Here is a 21,862-nt window from a genome sequence, read left to right on the forward strand (position 1 = left end):
GGCTTTGGTATGGCGGTTATCGACTGCACAAGTCCTGTAAAAGGGTTCAAGTGGCTGAAAAACTGACTTCATCCGGTAGTTAAATTAGGATTTGGAAGTACACAAATGTCAGTTTATTAGTGGTTTCATAACATGAGGGAAATACTGATTCATGCTTGAAGAGAAAAGTTATTGTTCATTTATTTATTTATTTACCTCTTCAACAAGCACCAAGTTTTAGGGGAGCTCAAAAGCTCCCCAAAGCCACTTTTTCCTCTGATGCATGCTTTTTACTTTCTAAGCTTTCCTGAATAAGCTATCCTTTTAGTGGCCAATTGTTTGAGAGACTTCCTCTGCTGAAACAACTTGTGCCATGTTTGTGTGGATGAATGATCTCTGAGGGTTAATGACTCAATCTATAATAAAGGTTCATGTTCTTCCCTTCTTCTCCGTGAGTTTCCTCTGTCACACCACTTTTAGTGCTGGCGATGTAGTTTAATTACATAGGTTTTTGAGGTAGTCATGCAACCAATGTTAAAATAACTGCTCACCTGTGCAGAATTTAGACAAAACAGTGTAATGATCTGGAGAGGAAAGGCTTTGCGTTATGTAGTTGCTTATCTGGATCCTAGAATTTTCTGTATTGATTTAGATATGCCCCTTTGTGCCTACATATTAGTAAATTCAGTAGCTGTGGAACATCCCTGTGGTTACTTGTAAGCTTTATTTTAAAAATGGTAATCAGCTGTTACAAATTAATTACAAAAAAAAAAATCTGAAGACACTTTCATAAATGCAATGTGTCTGTTTCTGTTTAAATTTTAAGATCAGCTGTTGAGAAGCTGAAGTTAAACTGTTTTGCTTCATGTTAGTACTGAAAATGTACATCAGGGCATCCACAATGGCCATGCTGCACCTCTTCTGTTGAGTTAACGTATTTTCAAATGGGGGGAGGGAATAGATGGTCATTTTTAAACTTAAATCTGACTTTTATTTTTGAAAAGGAGAAAAGCTTTTGTGCTTTTTCGCATGCCTCAAAGCCTATCTCCACATCAGAAATACTTTTTGGAGGGCAAACTATCAGAGTTCCTTTTTAAATCTGTTCATAGTGCTTGCAGAGCAGTTAGAGGAGGTTTTTTAGGTTCTCTTTGTGGTAAACCTCTGTACGTGCTCCCTTGCTCTGGGAGAAGCAGGTTGGGGCTAGAGGAATGATTCCTGGCGCAGAGAGTGGTGGTTCAGGGCACAGGGAGCTGTCTGTCGGCCAGATCTTGCACCGACAGCTGCTGAAACCAGTTGGGTTTCTAGCTAGCCTAGCATGAAAACATCAGAGTCCTTATCATGTTAGACTGACCTGGTGGACTTGAAGTTATTTTAATGTTGATTTATTTTTTTAATTCAGTTTTTACATGGACTTCCTGAAAATCACTTCTTGCAAGTGTTATAAAACACACAAAATTCCTGACTCGTAGTTACTAGTGAGCTTCCTGTTATCATACTATTAAATGCTTCATAATCTAGCACACAGTGATTTTTACTGCACACCTGTGGTGCACATATTTTACAGATATTTTTTTTTCAAATTTTTTTTAGGGCCAGAAGAGGCCATTATAATAGTCTGACATTCTTCATTAAACATGCTAGGATACTTATGTTTGGCTTTTCTGTGCATTGATTCCATGCTTCCTCTTTAGCTATAGTTTTCTCTTTAAAAATAGGTGTAAACTTAAAGAATTTGAATGATAAGGAGCTTGACATGTCCTTTCTTAGTATAGTTACATAAAATCTGTTAAACTTTGCATTCATTGCTAACCTGAACTTATCCAATGTCATTTTCTGACAAATAGAACTAGTTATGCCTTTCCTTGTAAAAAAAGGCTGCAGATCTATTTACTGTCTGAATGATCTTCCTTTGTACATACTTGTGATCAGTACAGATCTTGACCTTCTTTGGGAGGAACAAGATTGGAATGTCTTGACTTTCTCTCAATAACGTTGGAGTTTTTAGAGATTCAAATCTTTCTCCTAGCTATGTTCTCAATACTTTCCTAATTTTTCAAACTTAGTCAAGTGTGAACACTCTGTTCAAATAATTTACTAACAATATATGCAAAGCAGTACTCAGTAGGATACTAAGACAAGGCCAAGCCAATGGTACAGTTTGCACTGGAATAGTGTGCCAGTGTACGCTACTGAAATCGGGCCTTCTAATTCCTGAGCTGCTACTGTGGTGAGCTGGCTGCATTTCCTCCCTAGGTTGAGGTTGTATTTTTTACTCTCAGTATTAAAAGAGTCTTCTCCATGATCCTCTGAACCTGGAGGAGTTGGAAGTAGTTTTTGGTTGTAATACCCTAAGTGATGCATAGGCCTTATTTCTTCTTTTTCACCCATTTGTTTTTTAAGTGTTTGATGTTTGTAGAAATGAAATCTGTGTCATTGTCATAATAGGTATTTGCATTCAAGCGTATGTGTATATTCTGCTTTAATCTCTTCTTTAATGTTCTTCGGAACAGGAGTGTACAAAACTACTGGCATTTAATGTGAGGCTGGGATATTATAAATCTAATAATTATTTTAACTAAAATATTTGATTGTTTTAATAAACTTAATCTATCCTGAAACACTTTGCAATCTTTATATAGTTTCTGAAATGCTTTTATCTGCATTAAATGTTGATTGTTTTCTATTGGTAACACATTATAGCTTAGAAGATCATCCTAGTTCATGTTTTTGTGGCCCTGGTAGTATGTACCAGTATGTACTGCCAAACTAAATGTAAAAAGTAGGGACATGTACCATATTCCTTGAAATTTGGTGGTGTTGCAGGTAGCCCCTAAAATCAATATAGAACAACTTGACAAGAAAACCCATGTATCATATTGTTGTCTTTAAGCTTATGGACATCTCTGTTGTCCTTTTGATATCCTACATGTATTCTAAGGCTTTAAGCTACAGAAGTGTTGGTGTTAATAATTTTCTGCAACTTGGTATGTTAAAAATAGCTTAACTTTGAACTTGCATAGATCACAAATTTCTTATTTGGACACTTGTATTCCTAAATAAAGATGCCCTTTGCCAATTACATTACTTCAGTTGCAGGTTAAGTGAAAACAAATGAGCAGACTTATTCTAACATGCATCTGTTGAAGATTAACTATCACATGTGGAAAAGTCTTTGGCAGCCAATGCTGTTTTGGAGTGGTAATCCTATAAAGCTAGAAGGTAGTGCAGTGACATTCTGCTGTCCAGCACTTCTCTACCTGTTGTTACTGATGCGAGTCATCTAACACCCTGCTCCCCTGACCCATCATCAGTCTCACAGGTGAAGCACCTGAGTTTGATGTTTAGCAAAGGATCTCGGGCACTTCAGCTGTGAGATTTGCACCCTCCCCCATATAAAGCTTTGCTGCCTCTTCCTGAGTTGTTTCATTGACATTGTTGATGTACTCAGCCTAGACCAAATTGATTCAACTTGATTCATATGAGCAAGATGGTCAGAAAGAGAGGAAAATGATTGTTCGGTCTCCCAGATTAAGTGCCCGAGATCTTTCAGAATAGTGATCCACCCTGAAAAGCCAGTATCCACGCCATCTGACAATCCTGATGACCCTGCTTCTGCCTCTCCATCCCCAATGGCATGTACTTTCCCCATGTTCTTAAACTGCAGGTATTAATCCCTGCACACATTTCCCACCATCCCTTATGTTAATTTGGGGGAGGCACTAGTTCTTCTCTGTTCTTACTGTTACTGTTCAGGGCTGCATTCTTGATTGATAGCAGGGTACCCATGTGTTTATGTAAGCACAGTGTAGAGTGTCTGATTATTAGTATCAAATTTAAAAAAAAAAAAGGGCTTGAATCCTGTGATACCATTAATGTACATCTTAGTTACAAGAGCTGAATTCACTGTAAATCAGATCATCACAGCAGCATGTTCCTGTACCAGTCACTGTTAGGCCTCCAGCCCTACAAAGGTGGTATGTCAGAAAAGAAATGTGCAAGAAGGGCAACAGTATAGCCGAGGTTTGTCACCTTGTTTTTGACATGTAATCCCATATGTGTTAGCTGTTGTAGATTTGAAAAGCTCAGGAGATACTGGGGTGGAGGCCCTCTAAACCACTAGTGAGTCAAAACTAATTCCACTTCACATCTTAAACATTTTTTTATTTTTTTGAAAATAATAGAAACCTTCTTTACTTTTTCTTTTTTTATTGAACTTTTTTTTAACACAAGGCATAGTAAGATGGCAGCAAACAAAATAATATGGTGAAAAAATAAGGAATGTAGGGGTGTTTTTCCCATTGCTGCACCTGTTTTCTCTTCAGTAGTCCACCCCAAACCAAAATGCTCTCTTCCCCTGGAAAGGGACAATAAAGAATTTTCTGTCTCTGTGATATTTGCTGGAATGTTTCCTCTTAGAGGCAAGGATCTCTGGCACTGTGAAGTTAGTGGGGTTAGGACCTAGATACAGGGCAGCCAAAAGAAAAGGAATTTCTAGACCTTTGGAGTCAGAAATGTTCCTGGAACAGCAATGCCAAAGAGAAGCTGAAGGAGGGAGCAGGGAAGGTGAGGGGGAGAAGAGGATGTAGTACAAGAAGCAGTGGATGCAACACTAGAACATAACTGGAAATATAGAGTTGATTTGAAAAAAAAAGCATGGATCTCTGGAAGCATTGCCATGCAGAAATATCTTTCCCCTCTGCCAATGTTGTTGCTTTAAACAGCTCGTTTTTAGAGAGATGTAAAATTCCAGAGCATGAAGGCCGTAGTCGGGCCCAGTTTTGTCCTCGCTGGCCTGGAAGCACTGCAGAGGTCCTATAGGTGGAAGGGGCGCAGTGAAATTCTGATGGATGTGTTACACAGTTTGAACATTTCAAGCAAACTAAGGATCCAGTCTGCATCTATAGTATCTGGATCTGCTGCCTTTCTGAATAAGGAGGTTCCACCAGGGGGCAACTAAGTATCCATCTCCCTACTTGCAAACCAAGCTTAGAGAGCATAAACTAGTGCTTTTGTGGAAATGTTTGGCATTGAAGAATTTTGAATTGATAGAAATAATAAAATTTTTTAAAGGTGTTCATTACAGTTTCCTTGTCAGTTGTATAATATATTTGCAACTACATCTAACAAGCAGCTGCATGGAAATACGTAGTTTGGACATAAAGCTTGTTCAGAATTTGCTGTGTTAAACAAAAGTGCTTAGCACGTGAAGCTGTTTTGTAGATGTGAAAATAAAGGAAAAAATAAAATATTAATATACTTTTAAGATTTATTGGTTAATAAACATATAATGCTATACTTAGGGCCATGGAGGACGCACTGGGTTCACTCGTTCAGCTGTGAAAGATTTAATATGAAATTCCACTTTTTTGTCTAAGAATTAAGAATGAGTAGACTCTGCATAGGTTGTATGGTTTGAAATAACTTATGATTTGTGTGGACTTTTTGATATATTGCAGGTTCTTCAGCAAAAGCACTTGTGAGCTTGAAAGGTAAGAAATTAATGTGTTATTTACTTGTACCCAATCTGACTTTCAGGCATACTTAGTTTCTGGCTTCAAAATGTTCAAAAAAATAACACTGAAGAAGGTTTTTTGTTGAAAGATGATTGGTTTTATTGTGGATATTTGTTAGTTCTACAGACTAATAATCCTTGGTGGTTGAAATGGCATATGTTGTGGTGTATTTAGACACTGCTCTTATGGGTGAAATTCCTGAAATATGTTTTTTTCTTCCTAAATACTGCCTAGGTGTAAGATTTGATGAGAAAATTGAGGTAATCTTTCCTCTCTTGAGGATGAGATAGGAGAAGGATTCTTAGCGAGACTTGTACATGTGACAGAATTTATATTAGGAAGGAATTTCACAGTCTCATTCTGTTTTCTGTCATCAAGTTGTGGGCTAGATCAAAAATCTGTTTCTTCTAACTTTTTCTTTGAAATTATCTTAATGAACATTCATACAAATTTTGAATACTTACAATCTGCCCAACAATAAAAGTTTCTTTATATATTACAAGTCTTCTATTGCACAAGGAAGAAGACATGGTCTCTTGAATATCTTGTAACTAATACAGGTTTGTGTCAATAAAATTTGATTTACCTGCTGGTGTGCACCCACTTAATCATTTTTTAGAACCAGAAAGTGGACAGGTCTTGTAGAGCTTTACCTTCTCCAAGTTTCAGTTTCAGCCACAGTACCGCTGTGTAGATGTGTGTCAATCTGACAGTGGAAGCAACTGATTCCAGCAAAGCAGGTCTCAAGTCTCAAGAAATCTAAATGTTGTCAGGAGTAAAAAATATTTTGTTCATGTTTCTCCTTGTACTGAAAATCTTTCTATTTTTTTAATTAAGTGTTCAGAACACTTTAATAAAAATATTGAAATCTAAAATCCATTTGTAGTTAAATCCAAAGAATATGTTGCAAGTAACAAAAATATATTAGTAATTGATGATGTTATACTAGCTTTTGGATAGCAGTTATGTTAAAATATACATATATGTATATTAATGACATTATTTCTTCACAACAGAGGGAAGTTTATCCAGTTCGTGGAATGAAAAGTATAATTCTCTGCAGAAAACACCTGTTTGGAAAAGCAAGAATGCTGGTTCTGCAGTGGAAATGGTAAGAAGCGATAAAAAGACAACTTCAGGACTGGTAAAATACCATAAAGTGAATAAAATTTAAGGATAAAAAAAATTTGGCTGAGATGTATAGTTTCATAATTTCCAGATGTTACACTATGACCTTCACAAGCAGTCTAAACAGTTTGAATATGAGATGAAAACATATTTTATAAATGAATAATCAAATTAAATTGCTGACCTTGTTCAAGATAGGTTGTAATTATTTTCTCTCTTTTTTTGTAAAGCAAGTGCTGTGTGAAGTGTTTGTATTATATGTTGTATACCTTGAACCTAGGAATTGACATTTCTGATCAACCATTTCTTTTATCTCATGAAAAAAATCTCACTTCTGATTATGGCTGAGAACTGACGCATAAAGAAAAGGAAAACATCCTAATGGACTTCCATTGTTGTGCCTTCTGGGGGGACAGATTTTAATAACGATAAAGGAACATCAGTGAACTGTCCTGTAGTATTCTGAGATGTCTCATTCGTGTTTGAAAACTACGCTTGCCTGCTCTGCACATAATCAAAATATCTGAGCAGCATCCAGTAGTGCATTAAGCTATGTGACTAATCTGTTATGTGTACCTTGTTCTGTGCTCTTCTCCCTGTAGACAGAAACACAGGGAAGGTATTTATTTTGGTAGGATTCACGCAGATTGTATATACACACGTGTTGCTGCGTGTTTATGCTAGAGAACATAAGGTCTACTAGACAGTGGCTAGAACTTTGTGATGGCCTTTAGCTCCTGCAGGAGTTCATGTCGCAGTTTTCAGCTGTTCTCCAGGAATGCTCATCTTCTCACAGAAACAAGTCTTACTGGTAACTTAGAAGATTGTACGTGCTAAAGAACCAAAGTCACTAGCTGTAACATTTGTACAAAAACTTTGTCAATCTTTATGTATGCTGGCTGTAGGTATTAAAAATAAGGAGTCACACTTTTGAATGTAGCTCAGTGTTCTGCAGAAAGATGGGAGAGATGAGAGGATAGTCTGATGTGTTAGCAGTGGCCCATGTTGCTGACGTGATATAGTCTTCTGTACTAGTGTGAGTTCCCTGAACACTGGAAGTTTTGCAGATATGTTGTACTGTTCGTTGAAGTCTTTCAAAAAATGCCTGACCTATTTAGCTAACATGGATGAGACCTCTTCGGACACTTGTTATTTTGTTCTCATTTGAGGCACCAGCAATCCAGACTGATGAAACACCCTTGGATAGTTGCTTGGAATAGGTTTTGGCAGCTTCTGTTGAGGGTTGTTTTCTTGATCTGGATCATAGCCTTAGCATAAGGTTGAAGGAACTCTTAAGTTTTCTCTGGATTGTTTTAGCATTTGTATTCCTGTGTTGGCACATGCTTTTCCTCTGGTATAGTGTCATAAAACCAAGAGCTATATAGAAATTTGGGAGAAAAATGTTGCTCTGGAACCAGCATCTCAAATGTCAAGATTAAAATATAATTGCAAATATTCAATAGGAACCTGGCTTTTCATCCTGTGGGCAGAATGCTGTGATTAAAAAGTCCCAGAGCTCTGTGATGTAAGAGTTTTTATTGTTGGAAGAGGATTATGGATTTGTTTTCTTGCTCAAAAGTTAGAATAGTTCTGACCTTCTTTGTGGTGATGGTTTGTCAAGGACAGCAGAGATGTTATAAAATAACATCAAGACATTGTAATTGAAATTAAAGATTGTTCTTAACGTTTAGTGAATTGGAACTCATGTAACTAGGTGAAGAGAGAAAAACAACATCCATAACAATATGATAAACTAATTGCTATGTTAATGTGATGTGGGCACCATTTGTTTACCTTGCCAATATCTAGTTCCTCTGTTCAGTGTGTCTCTCTCTTCTGGTTTGTAATGTCTCCAACGAATGGTCGTTCTCTTCTGTGTGCTGAATGCGCTTAGGTGTCTAGCACGTACAGGGCACTACTGTTACTTAAATACACTTGTGTAGTTATTCTTATAAAAGATACACAATTTAGAGTAAGAAAAGCACATTTGCCTGGGAAAGCTCCAGCTGTTCTCATGGCATGGGACAGACATTTTTTGCAACCCCTAGTTAATTTAATAGAGAATGTATCTTTTCAAACAGATACTTCAATCAGTCACAGACTTATTAAATGTCTTTTGTAAGTGTAAATGCTTATTAGTGAAGTTTTAATTCACTTTTCTGATTTATTTTGTTTCTGACTCCTGTTAAGGGCTTATCGTTATCTTTGTCATCAGTATCCTTCACATTGTGGATGTTATAGATTTCGTACCCATTTCAGTTTGTAGCGCTTTCACCATCTATACTCAAAGAAGTGAAATCTGCATTTATTCTGTCTTTACTCATCACCTTTGTAAATAGTTTGAAGTATAAGGAACGCTACAGGGTTCAGTCTTGGGGTTCTCCAAAGGAGACACACTTCACTTGTGGTTGGTTCCTGTGCTAGGCCACAAAGTCTTCAGGGAAGGAGAAGCTGCTTGCACTCAGCACTAATAGCCAGTCATAGGTTACTGTTTTGTCCATGAAAGCATAAGTTTTTTGTCAAGAGGGTAAAACATTGAAGAATAACTAAATGGAAATATTTTTTTCATTAAACATTTGCAATATGGTTTCTAGTTTTCAGTCAGCCTTCTAATTCTCTTTGAGCTATAACATCTTAGCACACAAGTACATTTTAGTTAGCATAAATTCTAAATTGCTTTATTTTCTGATATTTTCATATAACTTATTCAAGCTTTCGTTTCTTCAGACTTCAGCTTCTTAGCATTTTGCCGTGTAGGCACTTTCAATGAGTTAAAAAAAACAACAAACTCGCAACACTTCAGACTCATAAGAAATCCTTGCCAAAAAATTATATCCAGTTAATGTTTTTACTGAGAACATACCAAAACAAATACACTGTTTGATTAAACTTTTTTTTTTTAACAAAAAATTCAGAAAAAAACTGTTTAGCAGATGTGCTTATAAACAAAGCAAGGACTATTTTAGGCTTAGATACACAAGTGTTTAGACACCTAACTCCTCTGGAAACAAGTGGGAGTTAGGTTCTAAATACTTCCGTGGAACTGGGCCAGCAGTATAGTAATGGGTTATAGTTAGCATTGGAAAGCCTGGAATCTTAAATTCCTTCTTCTCTTCTCTCAGCCCTTAGATCTCTAACTGCTAGGAGGCACTATTTATTGTGTCCCACGTGCCTTAAAACCAATATGTAGCAAGAGAAAAGATACTCCATTTCTCTCACTGTGAATTCTGTGCATGAACAGAGAAATCAGATTTTTTTTTCTTGTAATTCATTCTTAATTTTGATACATGCAGCCCTTCAGAAATTCAAAACGGAGTCGACTCTTCTGTGAAGAAGATGACAGACAAATAAACACAAGGTCACCCAAAAGAAATCAGAAGGTTGCGATGGTTCCACAGGTACTTACAAGTATGCAGATATTTTTACCAAAAAGGGGAACAAGCCTATCTGTGTTAGTTGAAAATGAGAACACATTTGCTTTTCAAATTGCATTATCAGTTTATGAATATTCTTGTGAGGAAAGCTATTGCTAGGAGTAAGCAACAATTCAAAACAGATTTATATTTTTCTTCCTCACAGCTGGGTTCCTCAGTTTGTTTACAGGAGTACCTGTTGTTTTTGGTCCTGGACATAAGTATACAGAGCTAGAAAGGATTCCAGGCTAATTGCCCATCTTGCTCCCACAAACGATCATGTCCTGTAGTCTGCATAAATTTATTCAGCTTCAGTTAAATACTGACTAGGTTTCTTGCATGGACTACGTCATTTAGAAGGCTGCTATAGGATTTAATGTATTCCAACAGTTAGGAACTTGCTCTAGATTTGTGGCCTAAATGTATTCATGGCCATCTATACCTTCTTGATCCTGCAATGATATGTCCTCCAATTCAGCTTGTTTTGCTACTCCTCCACTTGACTGTCTAGTCCTTGATACAGCATGAAAGACCAGCCGTAATTTCTCTTAGTCTTTATTTTCTATGTTAGACAGGGCAACATCTATTAGTTTCAAAGAACTGGCTCTCTAGTACCTTTGTCATCCAAATCACTTCTCTGTACACACCTTCACATCACCTTATGAGCCTGGATTTACCACACTGAAAAAGTACTATTTGAATACTGATCTCGTTTGCCTTTTGAACTGTGCTGTGCTACGTCAAATAGGGAAGACACAGCAGTTGCCATTTTGCTGGGTCCATTTTGTCAGAGATGAGGGCCATGACATTTCTCTCTGTTCATTACAGTGATATCTTAACAGTAGAAAGGCCTGGATAATATTCTAAGCCCGGTTAGTTTGTACTTAAGTGTCTTGTTCAGGAGGTCTAGCGATTGCTAGATAAATGTTTGTGAGGGGCTGCAGCTGCCGTAGCTCACAGATCTTGCTGTCCTGATAGACTTTGTTTCCTGGAGTTCCAGTGGGAAAAAGGGGGCCTGTATCTAGAAGGCAGTGGTTAAGTGCAGCAGGAGCCAGCAAGGTGCCTACCTTATGCTTTATCCTATTATTGCTGCTACTAAAGGTCAAAATACTTTTGAGTGTTTGGGGAAGCGTAACAACTGAGTATGGCATGGGGACCCAGTGAAACTAGTGTTCTCAAAAAGCTGTTATTTCTTGCAGTTTTTCTTTCTGTCGGTTAAGACAGCCATCCTTGGAACAAAATTATGGAATTATTTTTCTACAGTTTTGTTTAAACACAGGTCTATGTATTATGCATGCAATCTAAGACTGTCTTTTCTGCAATTTATGAAATAGCTTTCAAATGTAGTTAAAACTTGATTGCTTATGTCCGTGCTAATTTCTCTTGCAGTTTTCTAAAAAGCAGACACTCTGCTCAAAGCTTTGGCTGTATTACATTCCTGTGCTAGCTTCATCCTCAGTTTAAGAAAAGCTGGCAAGAGTAGAAGCACTAGTGCAAATGCAGCAGTTGATGTTGCTGGCATCTGAGCCACAACATCACGTATGCTCGCTTGAGACAATGTTTGGTGGTGCCTTAAGCTTTTAAAGTGTGCACGTACTTTGGTGCCATGCTATTCTTACCGATAATGTAGCTTCAGTGTTGGAAAATGTTTCTGTTAGAAGAGTTTTGTATAGACGTAATTTGTTGTATTGATCTTGATAATGTTTGTCATCTATTAGGTTTGATTCCATTGATGATATAACACAGGATTATAGATCTGCGAAAAATAAGTTGTTATGAAACAGTATGTGCGATTAAAATATAACAATTACTAATGTGCAAACTTTTATCAAGAAAATCTAGTTTAATTACTTTAATATTGAAGAATGTTAGACTGTGTTTAACTGTTTCCTTTATTTTACTACATAGAAATTTAATACAACAATGCCAACACCAGACAAGAAAGTATCACAGAAGATTGGTTTACGGCTCCGTAACCTGCTCAAACTTCCCAAAGCTCACAAGTGGTGCATATACGAGTGGTTCTATTCAAATATAGATAAGTATGTTTTATATCATTATCTCTTATTATTATAGAAATAATTCATTTTCTGAAATTGAGCTACAAATTTCCATATATTGGTTACTAGTGTTGGATACTTTGGGTACTCCAAAGTTTATTCTTCTGTTATTAGGGGTTTGTGGTTTAGGTTTTGGTTTTTTTTTCTCTTTTATAATGAGCAACCTACTTGGGTAGTTCTTGGGTAGTCTTCTATGGAAAGCCTTCCTTCATGGAAATAATTTTCTTTTTATTGCCTCTGCCTCACCAGATACAAGATTTTATTCATAATTCTGTTAGCATCTTAAGCATGAAGTTATCAGAACACCTAGACTTTTTTGAACCCTTGGATCAGTGTTACACATGGGGGATGGGAAGGAGACTGCTTCTTCATAAGGTGCCACTTCCCTAAAAGGTGTAAATGTTGATTTCAGATGTTTGTTCCCCAGCATCCTGTTTTTATTGTGATCACTACCAGAGCTCTGGGTTGTGACTATTCAGTTGTTGTCTAGATATCAGCATCTGTCTTGCATCTCCTAATCTAGCTTCTAGACTGTTTCTGCAATTTGTGCCTCAGAGTCTTTGGCACTTGTTCTCTTAATGCCACTAGCAAGGTGGTGTGAATTGTTTAAGAGAACCATTTTAATTTAGTCCCTAATAAATATTCTAAAATGTAAAAATCATTCTTAATGAATGGAATCTTAAAATCTACACTGATTAACTAATAGAGGAAACACTACTATTTAATATTCTAAAGAATGGCTTCACAGTCAACAAGCATTCTTTTCCAGAATTTATTCATAAGCAAATAATTACTGTTTTTCCTGCCTGTTTTAATCGTGACTGCTGTGGCTGTTTTCCTTAATGGAGAAGGCAGTCATAGCAACAGAAAAACATTTTAGGATATGTTCATCACAAGTAGAAAAATTACATGTCCATTTTAGGTTGTTTTTAAATTCATCATCTGTATGATTTAATTAATTTGAAAGTAGTCTTTACATGCTTCCCCCCCTTATTTGGGGGGATGGGGGGGGGGAACCACAACAAAGCAAAGAACCCAAACCCTACTTATTCCTAGTAGTAATTTTAATAATCCAAGAACTTTTAGTTTATTCTCAAATAATTGTCTGTGGAATTTTAGGTCTATCAGTAGACTAGAATTTGAATTTAGCAGATAATTCTGAAAACATCTTTGATTGCTATCAATGTATGCTTATAATGCTAATAATATATGATCATGTTAAGATATTATAACATAGTTTACTAAGAAACTGCATATCTTTGGAAGAAAAACTTTGATAGATGTTATTTTGAGTGATATGAGCTAGACTTAATGAGAAGCTTAAAGTTTATAAAGCATAGAGCTGGCTGCCAACTGACAAAATATGGCTCACTGTACAAGTCTCAAAATATTTTAATTGAATTGTCTCATCCAAAATTGAAATAATCAATCTAAATGCCATGTCTACTATAAATTTTTGAAATATTTTAATCTACAACTATCATCTGTGGTTACTGGATTATAGAATCTGTGTCAGTTGGATTTTCTCTGCAGTGCTGCAGAGGACTGTTTTCTGCAAAATCCCATTGACTTCTAAAGAGCTGCTTACTGCTATAGTGTCCATAGGCCCTCACAACCAGAAAGCTGTAGCTTTTTTACACCATTTCCCAGAGCTTCCAATCTTGTGAATGCTGTGGGTTTACAGCTTGCTTGCTTAGGGACAAGAGATAGTAAAAACAATCAAATACAGATTCTGTTTCTCAAAAAAAAACCAGAACAGTTGTTCTTTACACAGGTATCTTATGTTAGCGACAATGAATCTAGATAAAATAAACTCTTTTATACTCTTCCTTGTCTGTTTCCTGAGCCTCGTTGACCATTCTTTGTGTTTCCTTTTCACTTCATGCCACAGCTGTAGATCCTTCTACTGCAAAAATATTCTCTTCCATTCTTGCCCAAGTCTCTTTATCTGCAATGCACCTTTCGTCTCTCACTTGAAAGTGGTGTTGCTTACAAGATCCTCTTTGTTGTGTGCTTGGGGATATTCCCCTCTAAACCCCAGCACCCTGCAAAGAGTGGAGAAAAGTTGCTTTATCTAGGATGCCGTTATTCTTTTATTCTCACAAGGTGAGATGTATTTCAATTGCACATAGTTTTTAATGATTAACCTGCTATTGGATGGGCATATCCATTGCTGCTCCCTTGTCTCTTCAGCCCAAGAAGGATGTGGTACTATGAAGTAAAAGGCAGTCATAAAACATAGAAACACAGACAGGTCATGCCATCAAAGAGAAGTTTGTAAGTTGTGTAGGTAGGTTCTCTGAACCGTCACTTCTGTAATACTGATCTTCTGCTTCATCATGGAGTCGTGGTAGGTTATGATAAAAGTCTCATCTGTATAGCTGTAGAGAGCGACAAATTGGCTCAATTTCCTGTATTTCGGAACCCTCTGTTGAGAATCTGGGTTATAATTGAATGAATTTATGAAAAAGGTACTATCTTCCTATTTCTCAGTATCACATTGTCCCTTCCTTTATTCTCAGTACCTCACCATGTCTTTATGGTTTCCTTCAATGTGCTGCAGTATCCTCATGAAACTCCCTTGGCTTTGCTGAAGTCTCATTTGGTGCCTTTATTTACATAGTGCGAATGCGTATGTTTCCCTGTAGTAACAAGAGAGAGGAACATTTTTAAACATTGCTGGTAGTAAGGCTCAAATAGAAAAATAGTCCTGGAAACTTTCTTTGTTTTTAGTTAAATTTATTTTGGGTTAAATTTGTCCCTTGAACAGGAGTGTCTTGTTATATGACGAACTTGTACTTTTTGTTTCCAGTGTATTTCTTATGATGGATGTTTTTTGGAATCTTGTGGCAAAAGTTTATTAAGTGTAGTTAACGGAGGACCTATTATGTTTCAACAGACCACTATTTGAAGGAGATAATGACTTCTGTGTATGTCTGAAAGAATCTTTTCCAAACTTGAAAACCAGAAAATTGACAAGAGTAGAGTGGGGGAAAATCAGACGATTAATGGGAAAACCACGGAGGTAATTTTTTTCTTTCTTTCAACAAGTATTTACATGTAGTTTTAATGTTACTGGAATTGTTCCTTCTAAAATAATTTTGCATGCAGGTAGTAAAGCAAAATAATAGCTGAGAGTAGAAAAGCATTTCATTGAAAAGGTGTTCTCTGAGCACAGACCCCACTCCCACACACACCCTATTCCTTATATGCATGTGTCCAATCCATGTAGTTCTCATGAGCCTGTACTTGATATGTTATCTTACAAGTCTAGGTAACTGAGAGACCAAGCTAGGATATGTTGAAATTATTATTGTATCTTCTATGCTTAAGTGCTTCCTGGCGTGGAAGACAAGCCAATTATTCACTAAGTTTTTTTTTTCTGGCTATACCTGTCTCTTTATTGGGATAACAAGTGTACATTTTTATCTCATTTATTTTATTATTTTTTTAAATCATTTCATAGATCCTCAACTTTTCCTGGCTTGGCTGCCAAAAGAGAGAGAGGAGAAAGTCACCTATAAAATATTGTACGTTGTCGAAAAGAAGCCAGAATTTAATGAAGAGCATAGTTTGTTCTCTTTTTTTGAATTCTTAATTTTTAAACCCACTGATTCAGTTCAGACTTTTCACAGAACCTATACAATTTAGCCTAGTGAAGAGAAGGCTCAGGGAGGGTCTCATCTTTTTGTATAAATATCTGAAGGGAAGGCATAGAGAAGACAAGGCCAGGCTTTTTCGGTGTTGTCTGGAGATGGGACAAGAGGTGGTGGGCACAAGCTGAAACACAGGAGGTTCAGTCTTAACACAAGGAAGCACTTAATTTTACTGTGAGGGTGACTGAGCACTGGTACAGGTTGCCCGGAGAGGTAGTAGAATCTTAACCCATAGAGATACTCGGAGGCCATGTGCACATGATCCTGGGCAGCCTCCTCCTGTAGGTGACTTTGCTGGAGTGGTTGGAGCAATGACTTCCAGAGGTCCCTCCCACACTCAACCATCCTGTCACTGTGTAAGATCAGGAGAAAAATGTGTAAGTAGTGTTGCAGAAATAAAAGACTGGTTTATTTATGAAAATGGAAAAAAAAAAAAGCACTGAATCCATTTCATAGATCACTGTCCTAAGTCAGATTATATTTTGTCTGATGGGGGCTGTTTCATCTCCTGTACATATAAACAACTTTATGTAACTAAAAATTGCCAGTCAAGGAAGGGTAGCAAAGCCGTCTTAAAAATAGCTCCTTTTGGAAAGGTGTTTGTATCATTTGGGCTTAACTGAGATAGCTTTTTTTTTTTTGTTCCTCTATCATCATGCTTCCCACTGCGAGAGAGATAGTGTATTTGAACATTAAAGCATCACTTATTCATTTGACTTTTTCCAAAAGTGGGTACTACTATGAAAGATGAGCTTCCCTCATTCAGCAGTCTGTTGGACCATTGATAAAGCTTCCTTCTTTTTTGGGGGGAAGGGAGGAAGGAGAGTAGTGTTGGTTTTGGTTTGGGTTTTTTTGTTAGCTATCATATGTTTGTTTTTTAAAAAGAGAGACTCATGCCTAAGGAGCCACAGGTCTAAATGGGACGGAAGTTGTTTTATCTGAATTCTGAAGTACAAGTATTTGACTGGATATAGAGTCTTGTTTTGCTTGTTAGCTGAATCTTTGAGTTCTTGTTTTTTTTATGAACATAAAATAAGCATTCCTCTTTGCTTTTCACTTCTTTAATCATTTAAAAATAAAACATTTATTTGTAGTCTTTTTCAAGGTGTCCAGAGTGGAGTGGTCTTTGGCCTTAGCTCTAGAAGATTTTAAATTATTATAAATTGTTTGAATGCTTTTTCAAGATCATTTTCAACTACCTCTAGAGAAAAGTTTTTTTACATTACTATTCTGTTAGAAATTTCTTCTGTCCTCATCATATGCAAGTAAGCTAAATACAATGTCAATACTGATACCTCATGAAAGAAGAAAAAAAAAAAAGACATTTTGCATCCACAGTGTTGATGGCAGAGGATAATAGTGTCTCTGTGTGATAGCTGTACACGTGATTGTTGTCTTTCTTTTAAGTTTTGTTTTAAATATATTGTAATATTTTCTTATGTCTGCTGCTACTTTGAATGTCCTATCACACCATCAACAATGTGGTTGATTGGCACAACAGTACTCCACATGGCAACCTGCAAAGCTTGTAAGATTCCAGTAGACTGTGGGGAAAGATATACTCCACGAAAAGGAAGAGGTAATAGTTAGTCTTGTGTACTCTGTATGAACTTAATTGCAGTTGTGAAATAGCGATGGATATGAAATGAGCTCAGATATGCTTGTCCTGCCACTGTGTGATGGTGATGATTCCTCTGTTAGTAGAAACTGAGAAGAACATTCCACATCTTTAAAAGTCCCTACAGAAAGCTAATGAGGTTGCAGTGTGATCTGTGCCGTAGTTTTAATCTTCATTTTTTCATAGGAGTGGCACACAGATGGGATAACCTTCATTAAATACATTTGGGGGATGTGGGGTTGGTGATTTCCTTTAACAGAAGCCAGAAATACGTCGCAAGTACTTTCTACATCCATGACCCACAGCATTTGGAACAGAGTCTTTTTAATGACATCTGAGCTAGCGGTAAAGCAGTAGTTGCTGTTGTAGGGACTTCCAAGATCAGTGTATCAGCATTTGAATTTGTATTTCTAAGAACACGGATCAAAGAACATTAGGTGATATCTGATGTTCCTGATGCAAGACCCTGCTCATGATTAAAAGTACTAATATTAAAGTCTGTATTGCCTTTTTTTTTTTTTTTTGGTCTTGCTGTGATAATCACTCTGTTCTCCTCAATGGAATTGAAAAGCTCTGACCTGCATTTTGCTACTTTGTATTCACAGCCCTTGGCAAGCATTATTTCACATTTGTTCCTCCCCAGTAGTAAATATGAAGGAAATAGCATCTTTAAATGAGAATATCCAAATAAGCTTTGCCTAAGTCTCCCAGCCACCGTCACTCTCTCTCTGCCATATCCCTTTCCAGATATTTTGAATTCCTGATGAGGATCATTAGGCAATACACAACTCCAGGTAAACACTTTCTGCTCTTCAGTGGTAAACTGCTGAGTGGGACACGGACCTACAGGTGCTCAATCAAGAAGAGTTTCTAGACTATACAAAGACTAGGGATTATTTTTGTGGTGACAGTGATTGGAAAGCCTAGTAAAGGAACCTTCGGAGCAGTGCATTACTGCACGTACCTGACAGAAGTACATCACAGCCGCAGTTCATTCCTTTTCATTCTATTTTTTTTAATGTCTTGCTTAGGACTAAGATTTCGTTGTGTTAACACTGTACACACTGGACAAAGCAGGTGGTCTGTGCTCCATATAACTTAGAAACCATGTATGAGATAAAAGGCAAATGATGTATGTATAGACAAATAAGTATGAAACTGCTGGTCAGTATGAAAGTGGTCTCAGCATCGTGGCAACTTGGTTTTTATGATTCTCTCATACACATTGCGAGGAAGAGAAATTTTGGAGAATAGTAAAATGGCTTTGTGGAACTCTCCATGTGAGGGGTATACAGAGGAAAACATAAACTTTATTTTGGCATAAAATAAGAGTAGTAGAAGCAAACTTGCAAATAGGAACTGACTGCTTAGTACTGAGTGAGAGATAAATAACTGAGGAAGATCTTGAAGGGATTGAAAACAGAAAATAATTTGCAGTGTAGAAGGAGGAAGCAGCAGAAAGGTTGTCGGTGTCTTCTAAAATAACCTTGTAAAATAGGACTTTTTATTGATCAGTAATCAACATACAACTGTATGAGTTCCACAGAGAATGTTTAAATTGCATTTGGCTGCAGTGAAGCAATTAACAAAGATAGTAAATTATTTTATAAATAACTGCTTCTGCAATTAAGCAGACCTACAATAGCATCTGTACTCCTTTTTTAAATTACTTCTTTCATCGACACAAGAATGATAAAACTTTTTTTAAACAAGGAAAGAGAGAGTATCAAGTCCTTAATGTCTTTATGCTTTCAGTAGCTACCTCATGCATTGTGCCTATTCAGTAGGTTAAAAGTGAAAATTAATAAAACCAAGTAAGGGCCTTGGGAGTAAGTCTTCCATCTTTTAGATTACATTTTAAGATCCTCCCCCCCAAATGGGGGAGGGGACTGCTAGAGATTATCTGATTTTATACAATAGCCCAAGTTGAAACAAATTTGTATTTTTACTATGATCAATCTCAAAATAGTTCATCTGCATAATAGAGATTTTGTGGGTGAGTTGTACTCTGCACAGAAGCAAGGAGATGAGACAGAAATACCCTTTTATGTTCTGAGTCTGGTGTCCGTTCACTCTAAGTTTAATTGAGCTAAGGAGCACATGTGAAAGGAACCTAGTTTGTATCAGTAAGTGATAGCAGCCAGGGACCTCACAGTAAGTCCTCCTTACACAGATTGAACTGATATTCAGAGTAGACTGTGTGTGGGACCCGTTTTATCTGTTTTGTGACACCAGATGGATCCCTATAAGCAGAAAAAGTCCTAAAAGTTGTATTCTTCTGATACACTAGTGTAAAGACCTAGCATTCATCAATATTGTTTTTAAATAAACTGTTATTTTAGGAGTGATAATTATGGGGAGTAGGACTGTCTAAATCCATTCAATGAAATCCTTTTCTCTTGAACACTTCACTCCAAGCTTTTTAGTTTTCCCTCACTGATTTGTAAACTATGCCTATTTATTTGATGTGTCTTCACATATGTATATTTTCAGTGCTGAATTTTAGTTTTATCAAATTGTATTATAGGTGTTCCTCTGCATTCTTTGAGGAAGAGAGATCAGCGTTAAAACAGAAACGTCAGAAAATAAGACTTTTGCAGCAGCGGAAAGTTGCAGATATTTCACAGTTCAAAGATCTTCCAGAAGAAATTCCATTACCGCTTGTAATCGGAACAAAAGTTACAGGTAATTTCTTTAAAACAAACAAACAAAAAGACAGCCAAGTATTTTGTAAAGATTTTAGTAAACCATAATATTCTTAGGGCACAGAGTTAAAATACAATTAAAACGTGAGAAATTATATGTTTTTATTGTTAGCTCATTGAGAAGGTGCTTGTGAGGATTAGCTAATATTTTTAAAACAGTGATACAGTTTTGAGGTACAAACTTAGTATGGTTTATTATTTCTGCTTTTCAAATTGTAGAATATTTTTTTATGTCTAGTATAGCTAACAAATCTTGGAGAGTGAGATGGTTAAATGCAAAGAGCTGAGTGCTCTCAAAGTTTATAATCTAACCTAATATAAAAAATGAGCTTTGTTTTTCCATAAATAGAAAAATACCTGTTTCAAAACAGATATACAATTGGTATTGTAGTGTAGCTGGACATGGATACTTCACATGACATTGCTTTATTGAAAAAACTTACACATAACTGAGAAAGGAATATTGTTAAAAACGTTCTACAAGCTTTGTCAAATTTTATAAAACTTGAATTCCTCCATCCTGTCTGTTTGTGATCCAGATGCTTTTACTGAAGCATGGTATCTCCCACTCACGCCACTACTGTTCATTGCTTTTTTGCGTTCTTCAGCAACACTGCCCTTAATTCTTGCTGAAGAGAACGCGTGCACAACACTGCCTCTCCTCACTCTCCTAGAGCTGTATCCTTGAGCTGCGTTCCTCATTGTCTTTTGCTAAATATGCAGTCATCAGTGGAAGTGATCAAAGAGAAATGGTATGCAAAATCATCTGGAAATTGACTTTTGCCTGCAAAATCTGTCTGTCAGAAGGTATTGGGTATTAAATAGCATTTTATTTAGACATAAGTGTAGTGCTAAGGATTAGATTTGGGAAATACTTGACTTGCAAAGATAAATTTAACAAAATTTGGGTAGTATTTCTATTGCATACAATTCTTTTTCTGGGTTTACTCGTTTTTGGTTTTTTTTCATGTAATCTGTGTGGCTTAAATATACATATAAAGGGTAGCTTCCAAAAGATGTATTATGTTTGTTTTCCTCAGTGGTATCAGAACATTACAATGTTTGGTGGGGTTTTTTTTGTTTGTTTTTTTTTTTTTTTAGCACGTTTGCGAGGTGTCCATGATGGACTATTTACCGGACAAATAGACGCAGTAGACACTCTTAATGCTACATACAGAGTGACTTTTGACAGGGCAGGTCTTGGAACACACACAGTCCCAGATTATGAAGTTCTTGTAAGTATTAATGACACATTCTTAAAATAGCTGTAATGAAAAAGAACATAAAATAATCTCCAACTGTAATATAAAAAATATTAGATCCAGGTGGTATTGTCATAAAGTATAGAAACAAGCATAACAGATGCATGGGAAATGCCAGGGGAATGAGGTTCTACTGTTTATGGTTTTATAGAACAGGATAACCCTCTATGATAAAAACATAATGGCTCAGGCTGGAATAATTTACTAGACCTACTATTATAGGTTATCATAATAGCCCGAGTTTAATATCAAGAAATATAATGAGTAGCATAAGATCCCAAAGAAATTCTGCTATGGGATCCTGGCAGGATTTGCAGAAAATTTTCCAGAAAACCTTGTCCTTTATAATTTGCCAAAGTCTGGAAAGCCTGTTGTAGTTGCAAGTATTATGAGTTGGTTTAACTTCATTTTGAAACTTATAATGGTAATGAAGCTACCTGTGGCAATGTTGCTTTGGTCAAACAATTTGGGATTATTTCCTAGCTCTCAAGCTTTTGTACCAATTTATGAGCTCTAGGAATTGTTCCT

The 21,862-nt window shown here is 36.5% G+C and overlaps 1 protein-coding gene across 3 annotated transcripts in view; it reads left to right on the plus strand.

The window, feature by feature from the left end:
- Positions 1-5,431: 5,431 nt before the first annotated feature.
- The window catches only part of LIN9 (lin-9 DREAM MuvB core complex component), a 27,451-nt gene continuing 11,020 nt past the window's right edge, over positions 5,432-21,862 (plus strand). Inside the window, exons 1-7 of one of the 3 annotated variants that reach the window (XM_010077522.1) lie at positions 5,432-5,468; positions 6,509-6,603; positions 9,914-10,018; positions 11,942-12,075; positions 14,993-15,118; positions 19,895-20,052; positions 21,174-21,307. In XM_010077522.1, the coding sequence (XP_010075824.1) occupies positions 6,601-6,603; positions 9,914-10,018; positions 11,942-12,075; positions 14,993-15,118; positions 19,895-20,052; positions 21,174-21,307 (660 nt within the window). In that variant the 5' untranslated portion in view covers positions 5,432-5,468; positions 6,509-6,600. Of the gene's footprint in view, positions 5,469-6,508; positions 6,604-9,913; positions 10,029-11,941; positions 12,076-14,992; positions 15,119-19,894; positions 20,053-21,173; positions 21,308-21,862 lie in introns of all 3 variants that reach the window. The other 2 variants (XM_010077521.1, XM_010077523.1) reach the window with 2 other exon arrangements.

Source organism: Pterocles gutturalis, unplaced genomic scaffold (assembly GCF_000699245.1).
Source record: "Pterocles gutturalis isolate BGI_N339 unplaced genomic scaffold, ASM69924v1 scaffold52153, whole genome shotgun sequence".
NCBI lineage: Eukaryota > Metazoa > Chordata > Aves > Pterocliformes > Pteroclidae > Pterocles > Pterocles gutturalis.